The sequence below is a fragment of the Lentinus tigrinus genome (assembly GCF_003813185.1).
Source record: "Lentinus tigrinus ALCF2SS1-7 unplaced genomic scaffold L226scaffold_4, whole genome shotgun sequence".
Lineage (NCBI taxonomy): Eukaryota > Fungi > Basidiomycota > Agaricomycetes > Polyporales > Polyporaceae > Lentinus > Lentinus tigrinus.
In genome coordinates this window covers 1,560,199-1,582,863 of record NW_027137913.1, presented here as the reverse complement: position 1 = coordinate 1,582,863, position 22,665 = coordinate 1,560,199, and the positions used below count along the sequence as shown (strand labels likewise).

The window sequence follows — 22,665 nt, the reverse complement described above, 5'->3', positions numbered from 1 at the left end:
GGGGGTCGGAGGTAATCGGAGTCCGGACGGAAGTCCGGATAAGGCAGGAGGGAAAGGAGTAGGGGTGGTGACGTATTAGCCGGGAAAGGGTAGTCGGGTCGGGGTTGTGTCGGAGGGGCGGCAGGGCGGACTTGGGCACGGGATGTGACAGTCATACACATATGTCTACGTCCACGAAGTGAGGCATCCTCGAGCGATCCACTTTGCATTATCAAGTCATATTCAAGTTGTCATACGAGACCTACAATAGGTCTACTATTAGTCTCAACAGAGACTATCATCAAGTATTATCTGGTCATCTCTCTCGGAATATTCCCCCGAACAACTGAGGTATCATCTGATCTCGATCAGATCCGATAGCCTCAGGTGAAGGTTGTTTCATACAATCAACTTTCACGCACATCATGCTATACCTCCCCACCCCCTCGGACTGATTGTCATCAGCTGCAACCTCAGTTTCGCTGTCTTCCATGAAGACAGAGTTAGCAAAACCCATGGGTACCCAAGGATAAATCGGTGGGAATACCCATGGGTAAGTACATCCGCAGCTATAGGTACCTGTTTTCCATGGGTTTTCAAGGATGCGGGTATGGCTAGGTAAACCTGTGGGTACCTGCACAGCCTAATGTTGTAGCCACTAACTGTGGGATTCTGATGATATAACATACATATGTTTCCGATCAAAACTGAGTGTGCTATGTTGAAAATAAACTTGCCCAAATCCGGAAGGATGGGCTGTCTTTTGCGCCCAAAATGGTAAATAAGCGCCCGTGGGCACGAAAGACAGCCTATACTTCCGGATTTGGGCATGTTTATTTCGCCTCTAGCACACTCAGTTTTGATCGGAAAAATTCGTGTGACATATCATTAGAATCCCACAGTTCGTGCCTACAACATGAGGGTGTCACCTGGGTAATCTGCAGGCTGCATAAACCCACGGGTATCCGAATATCATACCCACAGGTATGGGTAATCCATGGGAACATACCCATAAGGATGCGGGTATGACCTTTGGATTTTGAAAACCCGTGGGTACGGATAACGGGTACATCCGCAGGTCACTTGTGCTGAGCTCTAAGCAGGCTTGGCACTTGGACTGAGAGGGGACAATGGGGAAGTGGGAGTAGGGCAGGGCCAAGGGGGAGGTGTGGGAGGACGACAAGCTGTACCCACCAGATGGTACATCAAGCCCTGCGTGCCCATGCATATGAAGATGCGTTCCTTATACATGATCCAATTTGATCCATCAGAAGCGAGTTTTGGGACCGTATACAGGTTCGAGGCAGCAGTAGACTGGGAAGTGAGTGACATCGTGCCAGGGCTCATAGCCTGACAGGATTATGGGCCGGTGGAGGGAGCTAGAATAATGCAAATAGTATTTTCAGTGTCTCGGGAAGAAGACGATGAAGGCGTAGCACAAGTACCTAGAACAATGTGAATAGTATTCTACTGAACATCAGCGAGAGAACATAAAGTACATATGGAACAGCAGCTCACCTCAGCGTCACAGGAAGAAGACAATGAGGGGAGCAGCTTCGCATGCTCGGGGCTTTTAGATCTGTGTATGTAAGCTAGCAAATTTTCTTCAGTATGGCGTGCTCAAAGAGTTCAGAAAGAAGGTGGAATATGGGGTACGAGGGTGCTTTGCAAAAGACAGGAAAGGTAAGCTAGATGTGGAAGACTACAACACACATATTCAACCTGACACTTACTACTGCAACTCTACTTGCAAGCTACACAATAATCCTGCCACTTGCATGCCAACTTAGTGAGATTTGGATTGATGTCTACATTCATGACATCTAGGTTGGCAAGATGGCTATGAGTTTGAGTCACTAATTGGCAATGGGGTGAGATGATGTTGTGTCCTCAATGTAAGGGTGTCAATAGGTCTGGTTATGGTAGTCTTCTACAGTGTTGTTAGAGCCATCAGTGTGACCTCACCACGAGGAGCAACAGTAAGCAAGAGGAGATCCTTATTCACTCATGGTTCCTCATAGTCAATGCACAGTTCAAACAATTGAACTGGTGCAGGAGCTAAAAGTATGGTTGCAAGTGAGTCAGCGATGATCACATCCATAGGGCATCACTATGTACCCTGATGCATACATGACTGAGTCATTCTTCCTTGGGTAAACAGACTGTGAATCTTGGTCAGGGGACTCAGAGTTGAAACAAAATGAGTAGACATTCAACTGCTGGAGGTACTGTTGAACTCTGAGTGATTAGTCAAGTTCCTTTGCCCGTATCAAGTTCTTATTTTTACTATAGGACACCTACACTGCAAACTTTTATGATTAGTTGCCCACTCCTTTTCTTCCTTAGATATCAGCAATCAGCACTTTCATGCACATTTAATGTTTGTAGTTAATCTTTTATTGATGCAACACTGGTCCTGATCATTTTGTCTTTGTGCACATGTCAATGGTATGATGCAATCAAGTTGAGCTTGATTACTTACTTCATCTTGCAAGTTGTAAGTGTTGCATGTATGTTGTGATTGACCTGACCAGTGTTTTGTAGAACTCATCTTTGATCATGCTCTTGTCCAGTCATGATGCTTTTGTCCATTATCATTGCCATGCTTCTCAATTTCACTTATTGTTATTGTCAGTGAGTATCTCTCCCTTAAATTGCCAGTCCTGCACATTGCTTATCCTCCTCTCAGCATCATCTCTGGCCATCCTACCAGCCCTTTTCAAAGACAATCCAGTGTACACATTTAGCAGATCTGCCTTGTTGCTTTATCCATGGTTGTGCAATGAGAACCACAAGGACATGATCCCCCATCAAGGCAGTTATTGTGTTCATGCCCAGTAGGTGTGATTGCAGCCAGGTGGCAGTGTGGTGCGGTGCAGTGGGGGCACAGCATCCATTTGAGATGCAGTACTCTGTACAGTGTAATCAACAGCTCAGGTGTTTGCTAAAGGACAAGTATTTAGGCTGCAATGTGTTCTGCAGTAATCAACATATAAACTCATGTAAATCTGAAACACCAGCATTTATGAACAGAGATTTTGGGATACATTATAACATTATCCATAGGGCGTAGCACAGGTTGGGTGAACCCATTGCGGGTGCGGGTATATACTCATGCGGGTACAGGTACAGGTACAAGATGGGCAACCCGTGCTATACCCGTACCCGTGCACTTCTACCCGTGTACCCGCAGTCAGGCCACACTGAACACCTAGTACGCACGAGCACCAGGGTTTCTAGTTAGGGAATTTATTGATGTCTTATTTGTTGTATAATTGGAGCAAGCGCACCAATTGTGCAATGCGGTTTGTACCTTTTTCTGCTTTTCTTGCGTGCATTTGTCTCTGCTCATCGAGCTATCCCTCTATCCCCACCTATATACCCGTGGGTAACCCGTACCCGCAGCTCACCTGACCTGTAAGGCACGGGTATGGCACCTGCGTGGGTACAGGTACGGGTGGTCATTGGACCACCCATACCTGACCTGTGCTACACCCTAATTATCCAGGAGGTTTACCCAGACATCTGGTGAGTGCTGTGGAATTGGGCCAAGTCACAGTGGAGTTCTAGCACTTCACAAGGGAGTACAGTGGGGTGCAGCAGGGGTGCTCTGTGTAAGGCTGAGCATAGGTTACCTACAGATTGACCTAGATCTGTTTCATAGGTACCTATGCTCCAAATTTCAATATCTAGATCTGTGCATGATCGGTGTTGTGGGTACCTAGACCTATAGGTCACAGGTCATACAGGTCAGGTTTTAGGTTACCTTGAACTTCAAAAAACTTTTATGCTGTAAATATGCTAATTTTATCAAAAGGAACATAAAAAGTTTCAATACAGGTCGGCTGTGACCTAGATGTTTTCTCATAGGCTTGACCTAGATCTGTGCATGATCTATGCTGTAGGTACCTGGACCTGTAGGTTTGGATCATCTAGGTCACAGGTCTAGGTAGTATAGGTATACCTATGCAATACCTAAACCTATGCTCAGCCTTAGCTCTGTGGGTGCAGCAGCTCTGTGGGGGTGGTGAGGTTGCCAGCTTGTGTCTTGTGAACTCCATGCATGATAGTTTGGACTGGGGTATAGACATGAACTGGAAGGTTGAATACTTTTGAAGGCCATGTTGGTCAGTAGAAGGTATGCACAGTCACTGACAGGACCAAACAGCTCAAGCAACATGCAACTGATATAGAAGTGCTCCTTGACAAATGCCAGTGATTCTTGTTGAGGGTATATAGCAGCAATGGCTAGAGCCTGCAGATGATTCAGATCTTTGTGCTGCTGTCAACTGTAACTGTTGCCACATTGGCATCATGGTGTGGATTGGTCCACAAACTGCCTGTAATGAGGGCCATGCACACATTTGATTGAGATATATCACCTGACACTGCTGATACTTTGTCAGACCTCATCAAGCCTTTAAATGGTCCATGGCCAATGGCCTTCCAGGCATTCTCCATGCAGGTTAGATGAATAGGTGAGCCACTAGACAGACCACTGGGTGTCTGGCCTGCTTTGTCTGCAAGGGGGGCTCTATATGCCATGGAGATTACTGTTGATTTAAAGGTAAGTTGTCAAATGCACTTCAACATGAGTGTTTGGCTGGTATTGATATCCTAAGACAGACTTTTGCCATGTCAAGCGAGTTGATAAAGACTTATGGAGAAGTGATTGTCCAAGTAATGAGCTCAGCCCTGCATCTGGGTCATCCCCACCAACATCTTTCAATGCTGAAACCAAGCTCACTGAGATCCAAGAGTTGCAGGTAAGGTAGCACCACATGAAGCTACTAGCAGTCCGTTTACATATTTAGGTGGGCCTGGGCCCTGGTACCATTCATCTGGCCCATGCTCCTGGGCATGCTTGCTCATGAGTCATTATCTGATCTAATCTGGAGACAGCCAGACCAGAAGTACCACCTTATATGCAGTATTTTTTCTCAAACCTGAATTACTTAAATGTCAACTCACCGAGGTTGTACAGACCAGTGCTTCACAACCATATTGTCCTGCTCATTCTTTTGTTTGGAATGTGGGTTTGAGATCTGCTGCCATTGCCATGCTGAGAACAGCACCTCACTCAACAACTGCACTGATGTTCAGGCCCTCACAGTAAGCACATAGTTTGTTCATTGTATGGTCCAAGTACTGACAGGCATTTCATGGTGCCACACTCTTTCTGGCCCATGTGTATGATGCAGGCTGTCCATGTGAAGTCAGTTTTGGATGAGGCAGAGCTCATCTCAAATTCATCCTCTCTCAATAACTCAAGACTGTACGAGACTCCACCTTCAGGCCCAGCACAGCCATGAAGTTTCAATCATCTGACCTGGTCAAGATAAGCTGTTTCATTGTTTGTGGTGCCTGAACATACCCATCATTGTGCGGGGTTTGCACAATCAGATGCAGGGTTCTTGGACCCCTGCTTCATTTGTCCATACACATTGAACATCCATGACTCAAAGTGGATGATGTGTGAATAGATCTTCTAGGTCCTAAAGTGTACATTGCCACTCTGGACACCTCAACAGAAGGGTTGACTTGACTTCATCTGGATGTTGCCAGCACAATCAACATACTACTGTGGACTTCCTCCATTGATCTATCGGTCACAGGCACTGAGTGGTATATATTCAACCCCAATCTGCGCTCTAACTGCCCTGTCGAATATGCTAGTCAGGAGACAGAGGATCTGATCCATGCACAGTGTACTTTCATCAACAAGAATGTTCAGATGGATGAGCACAATCAAGAAGGCATTCCAGCATGTAGGAAAGGGCAAGGTCAACCACTCTATCAGACAGTACATGAAGATGGAAACTTGGTACATACCCAATTGTTTGTCTTGTGAGCTTGTGTGACAAGCATATGGGCAGGGTTTGGATTGTACATTGGGTTGCTGAGAATAAACAGCCATTCAAGATTGTGCAAGACTCTGCATTCTTGACTTTCATGAACAATGGCAGGCTCAAATATGCTTCTGTTGCCCTCAACAGTCTCACACAGTGTCCACCAGGTGTTTGCAAAGTGTCACACCTGGATTGCAAAGATGTTGCAGGTAAGTGGCAGTGGTGGATAAAGAGAGACATGAAAGGACTGACCTGAGGATGGTGATGACACACAGGACTTTGACAGTGACCTGAACTTTATAGTGATGCTTGGACATCACCCAATCATAAGTGTTGATTGTGATCGTGGTACAACATGTCCACTATGAAGATAAACCTTTGGCATTCATCTTCAATTGTCGAAGTGGCCAAATTACTCACCGGTGAGGTGCTTGCAGCTGCATTTGAGAAGACTCTGCATGTAATTTTGATATTGAGGACAAGGTCAGTGTCATGTTTTTCAACATGAAACATGGCATATATATGATAGACCTATGTTGTGAAGTCACAGGCGACAAGAGGTCTGCAAACATCACATTGATGAATAGTTCATTGCAGAATATGAATGTACTCACACCTGCCTGGGTTCAATGACAAGGTTGAGAGCGAGGGCTCCAGTGCTTTGTTCTTGATCGCTTTCCTGAACACTTTCCCCATATATCACCCTTCAATTCATTTTTACAACAATGTGCCCACCCTCCTCAAACATCTCTGAGCTTCTGACCTTCAGCACCTGGAGTGTATATTGCCTGTGGATGTTTTCTGTACCAGCCAAAGCACTCAGAAGGGGATAATTTCTGTGTAGAGAACTGTAATCCTACTCTCTTTTCAGAGCTACACAATGACACCATGCAGTGGATATACAACTCATCTGTTGCAGAGCAGGTCAATGGGTGGTTTGGGCTCTTTCTGTCAGTGGTTTTTGGGAGATGACTGAAGTACACTACAACTTCTTCCTTGATGAGATGATTACTCTGTCCACCTTAGGCAGCTCTTCTACTGAAATTAGTTCAGGATAGCTAACTAGTAAAATGTTACTATATTCAAACCACACACTTGTTACCATGTTTACAGTACATGTTGAACTCCGAGTGATTACTCGAGTTCCTGCAATTTATTCCCTGTGATGACCACATTGCATACTTACACCTCTCTTTATGATTAGTCATTCACTACTTTCCCCTCCGAGTTATCAGCGCTTCTACCACCATTTAATATTTGCGCAGTCCCGGGATTGAACACCTGACTTCCACTGACACAGCATTTTTTCTGCTTCGCTTTGTTGATTCTTTGAGTGCTCTCTGAGCGCTGTGGCTTGGTCTACTGTACAGTTGCATAGCTTACATAATGCGCACTGTACAGACAGCGCTGTGTCGAGCTCTGGAGTCCTTAGACTTCACAGAGCTCGACATAGGTGTGTAGATTCACTTTTGTCAATATATTAGACTTCACAGAGCTCGACATAGGCCATTGTGATTGCTCTGAGGCACACTGCAGCCAATAGTACCTGCACTGCACTTAGATGCTTCTGACATCCCCAATACCTCACAAATGTGAATATATATAGGTGCTGCCCAACAAAGATGCATTTGTACTCACATGTTCAAACTGTTTTCTTCCACCTGCTGACACTTCAGTTTTTATACCATCATCTACACCTCTATGGCGACAGTGGCCAACTCCTCACCTTGTTGTTCACCTCAAAAGTGTCTGAAGTGTGCAACAGCTGAGGAGAGGAAACTACTTGATTTGGGGTCAAGGATGCAGATGAAGATTTGGAGGATGAGTAAGATGATGGCTGGTTGCATGGTTGGGTGCATCAGACGATCATACTCATCAGTGCCATTTATCTTCTTCAGTGCCACCGCACACTTATTTATCTGACTTATCATGCTATCTGGGTGCAGGTGCCATAGGATCATGGCAGAGTTGCGGCAGGTGCAACAAGTACATGGCAACTGGTGGCTTGATGGTCATGTATAACAAACAACACATATATAGTCTTGTTCTGAATGCCAGGATGAAGCCATGATCATCTGGGCAAGCATTTGGTCAATTGTGTGCAAGGCATTTCCCTAGGTTGGTAAGGAGTGAGGAGTGTCTAATGGAGAGTATCATAGAGCAAACCCAGCACTTCACAAGGTAATACAGTGAGGGAGCAGCAGGGATGCTCGGTGGGGGCGGTGGGGTTGCCAGCTTGTGTCTCTCTATCTCTGTCTTGTTGAAACATCTCAGTCTGATTCTCTGCTTAAAGGTCTGATGCATTAATTCTACTTGCACATCTGACATATCTAGTCCTCACACCAAACCTTTGACCTGGCGTACAGAAGGTTCAAGGAATTGCAAAGGGTTTTTGGAATGACAACCAAGAGTTCTTTGTGGCACATATAAGTCATGTAGTCAAGATGATCCCCTGCTCATGCTAAGATTGGAGAACCAGGTAACATCTGAGTTGCTGTACCTGAGGAAGTGTCCAAACCCACAACACTCTTGGTAGATATAGACAAAGAAGACAGTGTCACAGACAGGCCAGCTTTGGATCTAGATTCACCTGTGCTGATGCTAGGCATGTGAAAGGCTTGTAGCAGATTTCCCTGAAGCTGATATGGACTGAGTTGCCTAAGGTATGATCAATTTTGTGTTAATGGCATTCAGAGGCCTCTCAATCAATGCACTGAATCGGCTCTCTTCCCAAGTTGCTTGCATGAGCCAATGGACCTAGCACCTCCTTGTTAGCTGCAGTGGGCCTGTGAACAATCACAATGGCCTATGTCGAGTTCTGTGAAGTCTAATACATTGACAAAAGCAAATCTACACACCTATGTCGAGCTCTGTGAAGTTTAAGGACCCCAGAGCTCGATGAGCACGGTTCTGCATGGGCGCAGTTTATGTAAGCTATCCAGCTGTACAGTACACCAAGGCGCTCAGAAAAATAAGCAAAGTGAAAAGTCCAGGGGTTCCATCTCCTGACTAGGAAAGTACTCAATGTGTGTAGAAGTGTCAATATCTAAGGGACAAAAATAGTGGGCAACTAATCGTAAAGGAGAGGTATAGTATGCACTGTAAACATCCTATAGCAAAAATATCAACTTGATATGGTCAAAGAAACTCTAGTAATTGCTTCAGAGTTCAACACTCCCCCCTGACTGGTCAAGTCCCCAGCCCAAGCAACTTGACCATCTCCAGCAGTGGAGCCTTCGGAGATCGTGCGATTTGCGCGTTCTGCAACGCCATTCTGGTGTGGCTCGTCTGGCTCCGTGTGCTGACGGTGGATGCCGTGTTCGATGCAGAAGTCAGCGTACTCCTTGCCCATGTACTCCCCGCCCTTGTCGTCGCGTTGTAGCCTTGATCTTGAGACCCAGGCATTTCTCAGCATACACCTTGTACGCTTTGAACGCTGCAAATGCGTCGCTCTTGCGCTTCAGATATGCGACCACCCAGAAACGTGTCGCGTCACAGACAAACGTCATCCAGTAGACGTAGCCTTCAGGGGTTGCGACCGGGAGATGCCCCTTGAGGTCTGTGTGGACCAGGGCGATGGGGACAAATTTCCGGGAGGCAAAACGAGGGATGGAGTGACAGTTGAGCTTGCCAGCGAGGCACGGCTCGCAGATGGGGTCTGGCTTTCGCTTTGAGCGCAGAGTCAGGCCGATGACGAGCCCTTTCTTGATCACCGCACGCAGATCGTCGAGATTGACGTGCGAGCAGCGTTGGTGCCAGAGAGACTTGTCCTCCTCGCATGTCGAAGACGCAGAGAGCGCATTCTTCGCCTGAGACACAGTGCGGCCACACAGATAGCCCACGTTGTGCTCGTTGACCACGGCCTCAAAGCGCAGCTCCCCCTGGTGAAAGAAGAGCGCGCTCGATGCGCGCAGCTCGACGGTGTAGCCCTTCTCACGTGTGGGGTGGAAGATGGACAGTAGATACTGGCAAGCGCAGGAACATGCAGGACATCGTGTAGTATGACCGCAGGCGGTACAACCCCCTCCCTCTTCGCAGGCTGAAACACCACCGACCCCAACCCAGCAGAGTGGACGATGTGCGAGTTGGCAAGACGGATGGGGATGACATAGGGCGAGTACGAGCAGAACCAGTGACGGTGCGGGGTCATGTGTGCAGAAGCACCTGTGTCGGTGTTCCAATTAGCTGCAGCTGGCGAGGAGAGCCACGAAGCGCGGTCCGAGACGGACAGCAGGGCAGAAGCGCAACCAGCACTCACAGTAGCCGCACCAGCGGACTCCTGGGCGGTGTCCGACGCATCCTTCGAGTCCTTCGAGGCCTCAGATGCCGTCTCCTTGCGCTTGGACTTTGCACCACGCTGGTAGTTCGTGCGCTGGGCTGCCTTCTCCTTCGCCCGCATGCTGGCGTTGTGATGAGCAAAGAACTGGTTCTCCGAGTGACTGGAACGACCGCAAAATGTGCAGGGGAGCATGGAGGCGGCGTGGGAGAGGACAGGGGCTGATGACGATGCACCAGGCTGGTTTTTGAGTGCAACAAACGTGTCCTGGAGCTTCTCGAGCGTCAGAGCATCGTCCAGCAGCAGCATTTGACGGAGTGCGTTGTATTCGGCAGGGAGAGCACGAATGAGCGCCATGAGAACGAGCTCGTCATAGATATTAAAATGTGTACCGGGACGCTGCATGTGGACAGACTCCAGCTTCCACATCACCTCAGGATCGTCTTGGATGGCCTCCAGATGTGTCTGCTGCTCCCTCTCCACAGTTCCATATCTCCGCAGCCGCTGCATCCACCCGGGCTTTGTAGTTGCGCAGTTTTCAACATTCACCACTGTTTATCAGGCAGAGCGAAGGGGCAGCGAGCGGTTTGATTGGTGGGTATCGACATCTTGAGGCAGAGCGCAGGGCTCATAACCTGTTAGCTGCAGTGCACCTCAGAGCGATCACAATGGCCTATGTCGAGCTCTGTGGTGAAGTCTAAGGACTCCAGAGCTCGACACAGTGCTGTCTGTACAGTGCGCATTATGTAAGCTATGCAACTGTACAGTAGACCAAGCCACAGCGCTCAGAGAGCGCGCAAAGAATCAACAAAGCGAAGAAAAAAAAAAATGCTGTGTCAGTGGAACTCAGGTGTTCAATCCCAGGACTGTGCAAATATTAAATGGTGGTAGAAGCACTGATAACTCGGTGGGAAAGTAAGCAACTAATCATAAAGAGAGGTGTAATTATGCAATGCGGTCATCACAGGGAATGAATCACGACTTGAACGGGTCACAGGAACTCGAGTAATCACTCGGAGTTCAACAACATTATCCAGGCACATCTGCCTCAAGCCAAACTCCTCAGGGGCTCTAAAGCCCAAGCCTGACCCTGAGGATTTACCACCAGCATGAAGGCCAAACCCGATATGGCCCATTGTCTGCCAAAATAACAACACTTATAGGGTATGTGAATGACGTACCTTCACAAATTCGTCCCACCTCGGCCTTTACAGCTAAATCCATGTCGATAGACCAAACAGATTTCCTCCTGCTCTTGGAGCGAAGTCCACTAGTCCTTTTTGGGAAGCTGACAAAGCCGCAAGAGCGCTCCAACCTGAGGCCGCCATCTCCTCTTGACCGTCTATGCAGTCACCGCTGTCCGTCCTCTCCCTGGCTTTGATACCCGCTTCACACTAGTCTGGGGCTCTCCGCTGATGTGCACGTCATGCTGGTTCTTTCTAATACTGTCATTGGCTCCTTCGAGAACCAAGCTCCCTGGTTGTGAAGTCCTGGTGAAGGAGGTGGTGGTTCAACAACGGTGACGACGAGGGATGGTCATAGGGCAGCAGTGATATCAGTAGTGTCGTCAAGAGAATATAAAGGTGAGTATGGTTTCGTTTGGGCTCTCCCAGAATTATGCAGCAGAACAATGCACATTTCTTTCCACCCCTCAACGAGCACGAGCGGATCGAGCAGCAGTGTCGCTTTCCGCGCGCTCTGTACTGGTTTGGAGCTCGGTCAAGAGCATCCTGCTATTGACAGGGCTCCTGCTCCCATCTATCAGCCTCCACCCTACCCTCCTCCTCCTCCTCCTCCTCAGCTCTATCTCGGTCAACCTCCCCATCCATACTACCCTCCTTTCCCCACATTTTACCCTGCCGCTCCGGAAGCTGGCAATCAGTACTTGAGCATGAACCTTGGCTTTCCGCCAGCACCTCCGCCCAATCCTCCCGTCTTTGTGCAATCTGTAGTGCATGCACAGTGCTGGGTCAATGGCAGTATGTGTTCACGTCCCCCCTGTTTGTATAGTTCCACACTGATGGTGATGCAGCACCTACGCAGGCTCCGATGTAGCTCAAGGTCTCTATCCCGCTCAACACCGGTGTCCCAGGTGCCGCTGTCAGCCGTACTGAACTTTCTCTCCCTGTTGACCTTTCGTGGGACGACTTCAACAGCCGTGGACCTCAACCCGCAGCAAGCACATCTATACGAGTACCACACCGACCGTTCCTGTGACCCTCCACATCGGTTGTCCTCCGAGGAGGACCTGCGCGATGCCTTCTCAACTGTTGGTCTAGCTCAGCGTGCACGGTCATGCATGGTTGTCATGGAGATCCACAATCTCATATGCTATTGTTCTTCTTTCTTTGATTTTAATCCGGCGATGGTGTCAAACAAGCGCAAGGCTGCGCACGATCGTGGTCTCAAAGGTCCTGACCAGCCATCTACGACGATGAGCTTCCTTTCAGAGCTTCGCAAGCTCAAGGCGCATCTGGAGTGCTCACGTCACCCTGGCCACCACTGCTACGTTCCGCCGATCAATGGAGACCATGTCCTGCTTGACATCGCTAAGCTGACCTTGTGGGCGAAGAAGATGGTATGTACGCCCATGTTCTCTGTCATCTCGCACTGATGAACCTGTTGCAGTTCCTGAACCAGGCCACCTTGTACCAGCCACCCGAGGTCCTTGGTTTCGATCATGTCACCAAGAAGCGACACTGCAACTCCCCCCTATCCACATTCATATCCCCCCTGTGCCTGTTCCTCTTGGCAATGCCACTGGTCAGCATTGTCTCAATTCTCGGGAGGGGCCCACGGCTGCGTCTCATCCTTTGTCATCTCCGTCTGTCATCGACTTGACATCAGATGATGCACCCAACAAGGGTGCGTCACCCTCCCCTTCTGTCGCTGTGAAGGTGGAGTCTCCCACCCCCACATTGTCACCAGTGAAGTCTTGGGCGACGACTCACTTGTCGTCTGAGACTTGTTCTGATGAGTAAAGTGCCATGTTTTGCTTGTATGATATCATTTTTTTTTTTTTAGTAGAGTGCATTGTTGCCTTGAGCCACATTGGTCCCTGTAGGGCTTGTTGTGTAGCTCGTGGTCGACGAGTGTCAGCCAGGCGCGCTAGGCGACTCTTCTGAGGGGTAGGAACCTCAGATGGGTCGGCAATAAATACCAGTCACTGGAACTGCAGGGAAATGCTTTTACGCACGAAGTGTGGGACTCGAAAACCAGGAAGAGTCATTCAATGTCGGCCAGGTTGCTGGCCTTCATTGTCATCTCCCCCGTTTAATACCCACTAAAACCCCGCAATTAACCACCCAGTTGGGTGGCAGGTCTAATCCTCCTTCCAAGATCGAAAGCCATGTGCGCTCCACATCCTGCGGTTTGAGCGCCTTTTTGCCCTTCGCCATCGCTGCGGTCCTTCTATCCAGGTTCAGACGAGCCTCGAGCGAGGCATACAGCCTATTCGTTACTTCGCTTACAGAAAACTCTGCTCCTTCGTTCTGGATGAGTTCGCATCGAAGCTTCCAGATCAGGTGTACCGCCTCCGTCGTCAGGATGCACCAGAGGTGTTCCGCGGCCGGTTTCCGTGCGCCTGTACTCGACTTGAAGACCGCGCAGGCTGCTCCGAAAGCTGTGCCCCACCGTGGTTCTTTCCATGGGAGACCGGTGAAATCCCATAGTTCTTTCAGTAAGTTCCAAATTAGTTCCTGTCCAATTGCCTTGCACTCGAAGATAATGTGCATCATGATCTCCGTCTCTCCGCATCTTGAGCAGAGGGCTCTCTTCTTGAGTTCGTCAGACATTTTCGGTCTCAGCCAATGGGTACCAACCATGAACCCATCATGAATTGCCATCCACATAAATTGGGCCGCAGGCTTGGACACGTTGCGTGTTTTTAGTGACAGCCATACAGTGCGTTCCATTGTCTGTACGTTAAAGCTGTACTTTAATCCGCTGACTATCATGTCAATATTAGCCTTCGTGCGCGGCCTCGGTTTCGTTTTGGCATCTTTTCGCGCTCGGATTGCCCGGTAGGCTAACTTCTGTGTCATACAGCACAGCTTGGCCCCGGATAGGGCGAAGGCATGGGGAACCTTGGTTTGGACCTCATCACCTACCGCCTTCGCCGCCCCCTCCGCAGCGAGTTGGTCAGCTGCCTCGTTTCCTGGGTGACCGTTGTGACCCTTCACCCACTTGAAGGTTGTGTGTGCGTTCCGCGCTCTTAGCCTCGCAATTGTAGCCTGGGTGAGTACCGCGTTTTTCTGCATTATGTACCCGGTATCTTCGTGCTTACTGCGCCATTTTGTTAGAGAATCCATTACTGTTCTGGAGTCCGTGATGTGCCGCATGCGCGTCCGGGTCTTTGGTAAGTTGGCTGCCGTTAGAGTGGCTATCATTTCTCCAGTCTGATTTGATTGCTCTATCCCTTCTGGAATGCGAACGCTCCTGTTCAGCTCGCTGTCAACAGCAATGAATACTCCGGCTCCGGCCCTTGCATCCGCGTCGCCATTGTTAGTACACGAGCCGTCCGTAGCCACTTCGAGGGTTGGGCCTGACTCACATAGTTCCATAGGAGCGATTCCATTAAACACCGGAGTGCTGCTCGTGAAAATTCTGAAAACTTGGCTAGCATCGCCGTAAGTGGTGATGCATCTATCAAAGGGGATCTCATCCTCATCTATGATTTGTTGTTCTAGGGCTTTCATCCCATCCCGTTCATAGTCCTCGGGATGCCGCAGCATCGGATTCCACTTATCCGGTAGGCACACTATGAGGTCGCGTGCCCTGGTGCAGCAAAGGTGCGGGTTCTCACATGCATCGTCGTCTCGGAGTCTTTTACATCCCGCGCACCCACAGTTAGCCGATGCCCGGTGAGTTCCGTTCTTTAGGACTTCAGCAAGTCTCTCAAAGTCTCCTACCAGCTTCGCATGGTGGTTGCAACGTAGACAGGTGACGATTCGTGATGGGTACGACAGCCTGCTGATAGCTCGAGCAGGTGCGTAGATATGATCCCACATAGGGAGGGCACGCATGATGTCTCTCGAGAAGGCAAGTCCTTCAATCCGTAGACTGTATTTCCTGGCTACGTTAATCATGCCTTTCAGTTCCTGAGGAAGGCCTCGCATTTTTGGGTTCCACTTTTGCATGAATGTATTTATCCTCAGGTCAACATGTTTTGGCTTGCAGCTTTTTGCCACATGGTTGGCCATTAAGTCGTCCGCAATATATGCCCACATTGGTCGATCTGCGCTAAAGTCAAGGTATGATTTGAGCCACATAATATCGATTGCTTCGTTTCTTGCATGAAGGTCGAGTAATCCAAGCCCTCCTTGTTCCGCCGGTAAGCATACATGGCTCATGCTGACCGGTGTGTTTGTTCTGTCATTCCACAGGAATCCTCGTATAACTTTGGTCAGTCTTCTCACTATAGCTTCTGGCATGCGCTGAACGTTCGTCAGGTACTGTGTCATACCTCCGACGATCATTTGAATAATATGTTTTTTCCCGTAGAGTGTCGCATGTCCGCTCTTCCATCGCTCGAGAACCTCCATCAGGGGTTTCCTGATGGCAACCATTTTCGTAAGAACTACTGACCAGATTTCCACCTGGTCAATGCCGTTTCCCAGAAAGGCTCCGAGGATCCGCACCAGCTCTCCCTCTTGCGCGACATGGACATTGGTTGGGTAGTTCTTCCAGGAACCCGTGTCACGGTACATCTTGACCATCTCATCTCTGTAGATCTTCGACCCGATAGGGATGATTTCTGTTTTCTTGATGTGGAACTTCGCCTTCGCGGCTGAGCACCACATGTCAAGTATTGCCTGAAGCACTGCAAAATCGTCATCGGATGAGAGATACACCGTGGTGTCATCTGCGAACAACGTCGCCTTCAGTGATTCTGTGCATCTTGGTATGTTGAATCCCCGTAGATCCGATTTGCATATCATTGCTGACAGTGGCTCAATGGCCAGGTCAAACAGTAGACATGAGAGTGGGTCTCCTTGACGCACACCTCGATATACCCGGTATGGACTACTCAGGATGCCGTTGATCATCACTGATGTCTTCGCATTGCTATATAGTGACTTTACGAGCTCAATGAAGCCTGCCGGTATCCCGAATCTTTCTAGTACTCGCCATAAGTAGTCATGAGCGATCTTATCGTAAGCCTTCTCTTGGTCTAGGGCGACGATTGCGCCATTAACCTCATTCCTCTCTGCCCAGTCGATCATCAGACGCGCAAGTTGTGTATGATTGTGGATTTTCCTCCCCGGCATAAAGCCTGCTTGTGCTTTATGAATAATGCCCAGGGCAACATCTGCCAACCTCACCGCTAGAGCTTTGCTCAGAAGTTTATAGTCGGTGTTCAGTAAGGTGATTGGCCGGTAGTTTACCACTTTCGTTCTCTCACCCTTTTCTTTGTAGATCGGAGCCATCCAGCCCTCGGCGAAAGACGTCGCTGGGTCCACACCATGCCTACGCATGTCCTCAAAGGCCGCCTTCAAGAGGCGGAGGATGTCAATGTTGAACTCCGAGTGATTGCTCGAGTTCCTGTGACCCGTTCAAGTCGCGATTTATTCCCTGTGATGACCACATTGCATACTTACACCTCTCTTTACGATTAGTCGCTCGCTACTTTCCCTTTCGAGTTATCGGCGCTTCTACCACCGTTTAGTATTTGCGCAGTCCCGGGATTGAACACCCAACTTCCAGCTGACACAGCAATTTTTCTTTTTCGCTTTGTTGATTCTTTGAGCGCTCTCTGAGCGCTGTGGCTTGGTCTACTGTATAGTTGCATAGCTTACATAACGCGCACTGTACAGACGGCGCTGTGTCGAGCTCTGGAGTCCTTAGACTTTACAGAGCTCGACATAGGTGTGTAGATTCGCTTTTGTCAATATATTAGACTTCACAGAGCTCAACATAGGCCATTGTGATCGCTCTGAGGCGCACTGCAGCCAACAGTTACAATTCCTTCTATGAGTGGAGTCTATGGTTTTCAGTTGCCACAGAGCCCTCAAGCTACAGTGACGGACAAAAATAATGCCTGCTCCCAGGAGTGGGTATTATTTCCTCTCTAGCTCATGTGTATATGAGTGTAAGATGTATTGTAGAATAAGTACACAGTAGTAGCTATATAATGCCCCTATGGTATCACTGGGCAGCTGCGTGAAAGGCTGCAAAAGCTGTGGGAACAGTTGGGCGCTTAATTTCAACGTGCCAGCGCATAGCTTGCCATCCATTCTCTTTCCTCATAAACACACCACATATAATCCTTGACACTACACCACTGTAATATCTTTATTCTACTCTTCATATCTATCACTATGGCACCCTGCACTCCCACAAAACGGGCTTGCATTCTCCAACTTTGTGACTCTACTTTTGGGAAGCCCAAGATTGAAGACCATGACCAAAATTGGCAGTATCTTGCACCTGGATCGTTGCACCATCCAAAACCTACAGATTGTTCGGAAGACTGGTGACTTCTACTACCATGCTCCTTGGCCAGGCCGACCTCATCTCCTCACTCCCCGCAACCTTCGTCATGCTGAAGTTGCCCTTGCCAATAGGTCAGCTCAGGATGCAATGAATGTCCAACACCAACTCTTCCCCAATGTCAGTGCCCAGACTGTGTGCCGTAGGCTTTGCGAAATTGGCCTCAATGGACGGGTGCACCAGTCAAAGCCATATCTCAGTACCTTGCTCATCAAGCAGTGGAAGAAGTGGGCGGAGGAGTTTGCCAATCAGAGTGTGGAGGATTGGAAGCCAGTGCTCTTCTCAGATGAGTCACAGTTCAATCTCTTTGACTCAGATGGGAGGCAATGGTGCAGGAGAAGGGTTGGGGAGGAGTTCTTGGTGAGGAATGTCAAGCAGCAGGTCAAGCATGGAGGAGGGAGTTTGATGGTGTGGGGATGCATCACCTCCCTGGGTGTTGGGCATCTTCACTGCATCAAGGGCAACATGGATTCCAAGCAGTACTGTTCCATCTCAGAGCAGTCACTCCTAGAAACCCTGCAAGACTACTCCATCCCCCAAGACAGCTTCTAGCACAACAATGACCGCAAGCACACCGCAGACCTCACGAAGTAGTGGTTGCATGACCACAACATCACTGTTCTCCCCTGGCCTTCAAGCTCTCCTGTAATGCAGATGTTATTGACTCGACTCTTTCCTCTCTCTCTCAGTAACTGATGCCCTCTACACAAGTTCGGAGTATCTGCATTCCTACCATGCTCAATCATTTAAGACTACAGCAATTATGTTCAGTGGTTCCTTGAAGTTCTATGCCAACCCCATGCAGTTGCATGGGAGGGATTGTGTGGAGGCTTCTCATGAGTTGGCTGAAGGTGTACTGATCTGCATGACCGCCTTTTTCAGCAGGCTAGTGTCCCTCTGGTGAGCTATCATTCTATCAAGAGGTTCTGCAGTCAAGCCCCTCCATCTCCTTTGTGGATGTTTATGGTGGCCCAAACACACCCACTGGGTCAACCAAGTTAGGCAGTATACTGGTATCATGAACGCAATGAAACGAGGAGTGGTTTAGCGGCAGTCTACATAAGTGGTGTGATGTAAGGCAAAATTGATTTGGCAGTACTCGAGATTAATGCACGTGTGCAAGTATTAAATACTTGCTTAGAGTGGGCCATAATTGGCAGTAACAATTCATGAGTTTTGTGGTACTTTGATGAATTATATCATTGATTAAATCATCATCACTAGTTAATGCTACAGTTCAAGCACTATACCCATTGGCTATGAATTGAGCTTGGATGAAAAAGCATGACTATGATACAAGACATTTCAGAATCATACAAATCACCAGTTTAAATTTACAAGATAACTTTTGCATTATGAAAGATGCTGGAATCGTTTGTCTCTAAAATTACTATTTCTTGTATTGCTAGAACACTATAGAATAGAATTGTCACTAACTAACAAGGCATAAATGGAACTATATCTCTCTCACAGAACAGTATATAATGCTCTTGTGGGACTAATACTGGTTGTCATCCAGTGGTCAAAGTTGCAATCCACCCAATTGCTGTGCTTATTCATGCTTTAAATGACTTTTAGTCAATATTAGAACATTTGAAACCACTGTCTATACAATTTCAAGCATGTAATGTTTGAAGATTACTGAGCTGTAACATTACCTATCCAACTTCATCTCACTTTCACACTTCTTCAAGTTTGGGCGCTTTTTGCTTACATAAGTGATGGGTGCGCTGTTGGGAGTGACACAGGGAGCTTTGCGTCTGTCCCAGCAGCACACTCATCGGAGTTATCAGATCTGGGGTGCTTATTTTTGGACTTAAGTATACTTTGAAGTTACATCAATGTTTCAGTAAATGTAGGCTTGTAAGAGCAAGCTCACTAGGCGCCCATTTTCATGCTCAATTAGGAGACCTAACCCTATTCAGCGCTTATACAGTAAGTTTGAGTTCTTATTGAGGCTGATGTAATCAATAGCTCAGATACTAATGCCAGCAAGCGGAGTTATAAAATGTTTCCCACGGGGATCGATTTGCATCACGGCGTCTAGTATCAAATGTCCACATAAAGAACGATTCTTCGTACCTCATGAATCGTCATACAAGAACACCCTCATTCCGATCCTTCTAAATACAACACATCCAGTTTGCAACCATCAATGGTGTAGCCCTTCAACAGTAGATTGCTGGCAAGTGCAGGAATGTGCAAGACATTGTGTAGTACGACTGCTGCCGATACAATCAGGCTGAAAGACCACCAACCCCAATCCAGCAGAGTACACAATGTGCGAGTTGGCAAGGCAGATGGAAATAATGTGGGGCAAGTATGAGTGAAATCAGTGGCAACTGCAAAACATGCAGGAGAGCATGGAGGTGCAATGAACATGTCTTGAAGCTTCTCCAGTGTCAGGGAGTCATTCAATAGCAAGGTCTGGCATACCTTTTTAGCATTTGTCTGTGGTTCTAATAAGCCCTATTGTGAAGTATATTACAATCAATACTCAAAATACATCTTTCCAGATTGTGCTATATAGAAGACCAGAGGTTGGCACTAGTATCAGCTGATGATTATTTGAATGTGCTAGTAAGTATAGTTTTATACTCATTGAGCCCCTTAGTTAGCACACCCATTTTGGAATATCTAGCTGCCTAAATATATTTTAAATACACTCAGCAAACATTTAAACTGTGGCTCTATCAAAGTTCAAGTATTTCTCAAATATTTGAGATAATTAGCTCTGCATGCTCAAAAAGGCTGCCAGTAGGGACAAACCCCTCTGGCATTAAATTATTTTAATAGAAACTTGACACTTCACATGTAACAATTTGGAGTGTTAGGACTGTGCACATAAGTCAAACTCCAAAAGGAAGTCTGAAGTTGAAGTCCGAAGCCTGAAGTCTGAAAGTGCACAGTAAGTGAAGACTTTAGCAAAGTTATTGACCAATGCCTGAAGATGTAAGACGGACTTGCTTGAAGAAGTGTACTCATTTGTGTAGCATTTTATCTAATTGCACAGCCATCATTTGGTTCTTAAGTGCATGGACAATTCAGATTGGCTATGATTGCCTATCGTCAAGTTGATATCTTCAATTTGCAGAAGTCTGACAAGAGGCTCCGGAGTTTATACTGTACCAGAGCAAGCTACGAGTAAGAGAGTCAAGCAGAGATCAAGGAACAGAGATAAAAACAGAAGTTGAGAATCAGAGGTCAGAGATCTGATGAGTTCAAATGGAGGTTGCGGAGGGAGTTAGATAGATTGAGTTTCAAGTAACTGGGCAGTCAATGGATGAGTAACGGGATATTGAAATATCAGAACTGAGGAACTATATAACTGTAAAGTATGGCTTATATATGAATATCTGAATGTCTGGTCAGACTCTGATAGGGGTAGAGACAGGAGACAGAAATTCTGAATGCAGATGTGATGAGGTGGAAGCAAACAATCAAGCCTATCAAGTATAAGTAATGAATACAAACATCATAACATGAGCAGATGACAAAGCAGATATCTAGAAGCAAACAGAGTCTAGGCAAAAGTCCAAATAAGGAACAAGGGTGATGAAGTCATAACTGAATAAGGGGGCAGATTTCAGAAATAGTCCTATCAGAGTTGTGGCAGAGAAGTGGTGGAGATGAGGAACTTGGGCACAGGATGTGATATGGGGTCTAAGAGGATTGACATATTTGGAGTATTAAACTTAAAAATCAAAGTTTTGAAGGCTAGTTGGAGGGTGTGTACTCCAGTTTGGGCTCTATGTGTGCATATTTACACCATTTAATAGCTGTCATGGCCAAGTCAATCCAGATACACAAGCCTATATAATATATATAATATAGATACTCATTCTACTGGATTACTTGTACAGTAAAAACTGTATTTACTCAATTACTTGTTACTTTATTTATTTGGGCAGCTGAGCACAAAAGACAGCCTATACTTTTAGATTTGGACATGTTTACCACTCACCCAGAGGCTCCTCAACAACAATGCATTTACTCACAAGGTAGATCACTACATGTATGTCAGATTGATGCTAACTATGCCTGCTTGCAGGATCCTACCACTGAGACAGGGCTGTTCAAAGCTGACATTGTCCAGATCATCATCAACAAGGTGTTCTACAAGCATTCAGGTGACAACAGAGTCATCCATGACAACATCTATCAGCTGTTTCCTATGCAAGGTGTCACATTGGTGTTGACAGGAGTATGTTTTACTTGGTCTCAGATGACATCAGTTCATGACACATTATCTTTCAGATTAAATGCACTATACAAGAATGGGCGAGTGGGATTCATCAAAATATCAACTTTAACGAGAAGATCTACAAATCCAAGTATGACATCCATTACAAGAACCTTCAGGCATACATACAAGGCTGAGTCAGAACTCAAGATCACCTTATTGATATGTCAGAAGCTCTCAAATTATTACAATTGAAGATGAATGCCAAAGGTTTATCTTCATAGTGGACATGTTGTACCACGATCACAATCAACACTTATGATTGGGTGATGTCCAAGCATCACTATAAAGTTCAGGTCACTGTCAAAGTCCTGTGTGTCATCACCATCCTCAGGTCAGTCCTTTCATGTCTCTCTTTATCCACCACTGCCACTTACCTGCAACATCTTTGCAATCCAGGTGTGACACTTTGCAAACACCTGGTGGACACTGTGTGAGACTGTTGAGGGCAACAGAAGCATATTTGAGCCTGCCATTGTTCATGAAAGTCAAGAATGCAGAGTCTTGCACAATCTTGAATGGCTGTTTATTCTCAGCAACCCAATGTACAATCCAAACCCTGCCCATATGCTTGTCACACAAGCTCACAAGACAAACAATTGGGTATGTACCAAGTTTCCATCTTCATGTACTGTCTGATAGAGTGGTTGACCTTGCCCTTTCCTACATGCTGGAATGCCTTCTTGATTGTGCTCATCCATCTGAACATTCTTGTTGATGAAAGTACACTGTGCATGGATCAGATCCTCTGTCTCCTGACTAGCATATTCGACAGGGCAGTTAGAGCGCAGATTGGGGTTGAATATATACCACTCAGTGCCTGTGAC

The 22,665-nt window shown here is 47.2% G+C and overlaps 7 protein-coding genes across 7 annotated transcripts; 4 read left to right on the top strand and 3 right to left on the bottom strand.

The window, feature by feature from the left end:
• Nucleotides 1–4,522: 4,522 nt before the first annotated feature.
• L226DRAFT_520367 (uncharacterized protein) lies at nucleotides 4,523–6,800 on the top strand (the record flags this gene model as incomplete). The annotated part of the gene is made up of 9 exons (XM_067678635.1): nucleotides 4,523–4,546; nucleotides 4,623–4,745; nucleotides 5,083–5,091; nucleotides 5,181–5,254; nucleotides 5,545–5,826; nucleotides 5,856–6,037; nucleotides 6,233–6,288; nucleotides 6,358–6,388; nucleotides 6,700–6,800. 9 exons carry the CDS (start codon nucleotides 4,523–4,525, stop codon nucleotides 6,798–6,800), a joined length of 882 nt encoding a protein of 293 aa, XP_067540022.1.
• Nucleotides 6,801–11,734: 4,934 nt separating this feature from the next.
• L226DRAFT_520366 (uncharacterized protein) lies at nucleotides 11,735–13,066 on the top strand (the record flags this gene model as incomplete). The annotated part of the gene is made up of 4 exons (XM_067678634.1): nucleotides 11,735–12,083; nucleotides 12,261–12,686; nucleotides 12,733–12,969; nucleotides 13,002–13,066. 4 exons carry the CDS (start codon nucleotides 11,735–11,737, stop codon nucleotides 13,064–13,066), a joined length of 1,077 nt encoding a protein of 358 aa, XP_067540021.1.
• Nucleotides 13,067–13,364: 298 nt separating this feature from the next.
• On the bottom strand, nucleotides 13,365–14,414 carry L226DRAFT_456053 (uncharacterized protein; the record flags this gene model as incomplete). Its single annotated transcript, XM_067675275.1, has 1 exon — nucleotides 13,365–14,414. The coding sequence occupies one exon, from the start codon at nucleotides 14,412–14,414 to the stop codon at nucleotides 13,365–13,367; it is 1,050 nt and encodes a 349-aa protein (XP_067540020.1).
• Nucleotides 14,415–14,462: 48 nt separating this feature from the next.
• On the bottom strand, nucleotides 14,463–15,374 carry L226DRAFT_441196 (uncharacterized protein; the record flags this gene model as incomplete). The annotated part of the gene is made up of 1 exon (XM_067674819.1): nucleotides 14,463–15,374. A coding segment is annotated over one exon (912 nt), but the record flags the coding sequence as incomplete, so codon positions are not given.
• Nucleotides 15,375–15,416: 42 nt separating this feature from the next.
• Nucleotides 15,417–15,821, bottom strand: L226DRAFT_440950 (uncharacterized protein; the record flags this gene model as incomplete). The annotated part of the gene is made up of 1 exon (XM_067674816.1): nucleotides 15,417–15,821. A coding segment is annotated over one exon (405 nt), but the record flags the coding sequence as incomplete, so codon positions are not given.
• A 1,750-nt stretch (nucleotides 15,822–17,571) lies between these two features.
• On the top strand, nucleotides 17,572–17,796 carry L226DRAFT_423689 (uncharacterized protein; the record flags this gene model as incomplete). Its single annotated transcript, XM_067674609.1, has 1 exon — nucleotides 17,572–17,796. A coding segment is annotated over one exon (225 nt), but the record flags the coding sequence as incomplete, so codon positions are not given.
• A 3,748-nt stretch (nucleotides 17,797–21,544) lies between these two features.
• L226DRAFT_520364 (uncharacterized protein) lies at nucleotides 21,545–21,975 on the top strand (the record flags this gene model as incomplete). The annotated part of the gene is made up of 3 exons (XM_067678633.1): nucleotides 21,545–21,610; nucleotides 21,647–21,799; nucleotides 21,853–21,975. 3 exons carry the CDS (start codon nucleotides 21,545–21,547, stop codon nucleotides 21,973–21,975), a joined length of 342 nt encoding a protein of 113 aa, XP_067540016.1.
• Between the last annotated feature and the right edge of the window lie 690 nt (nucleotides 21,976–22,665).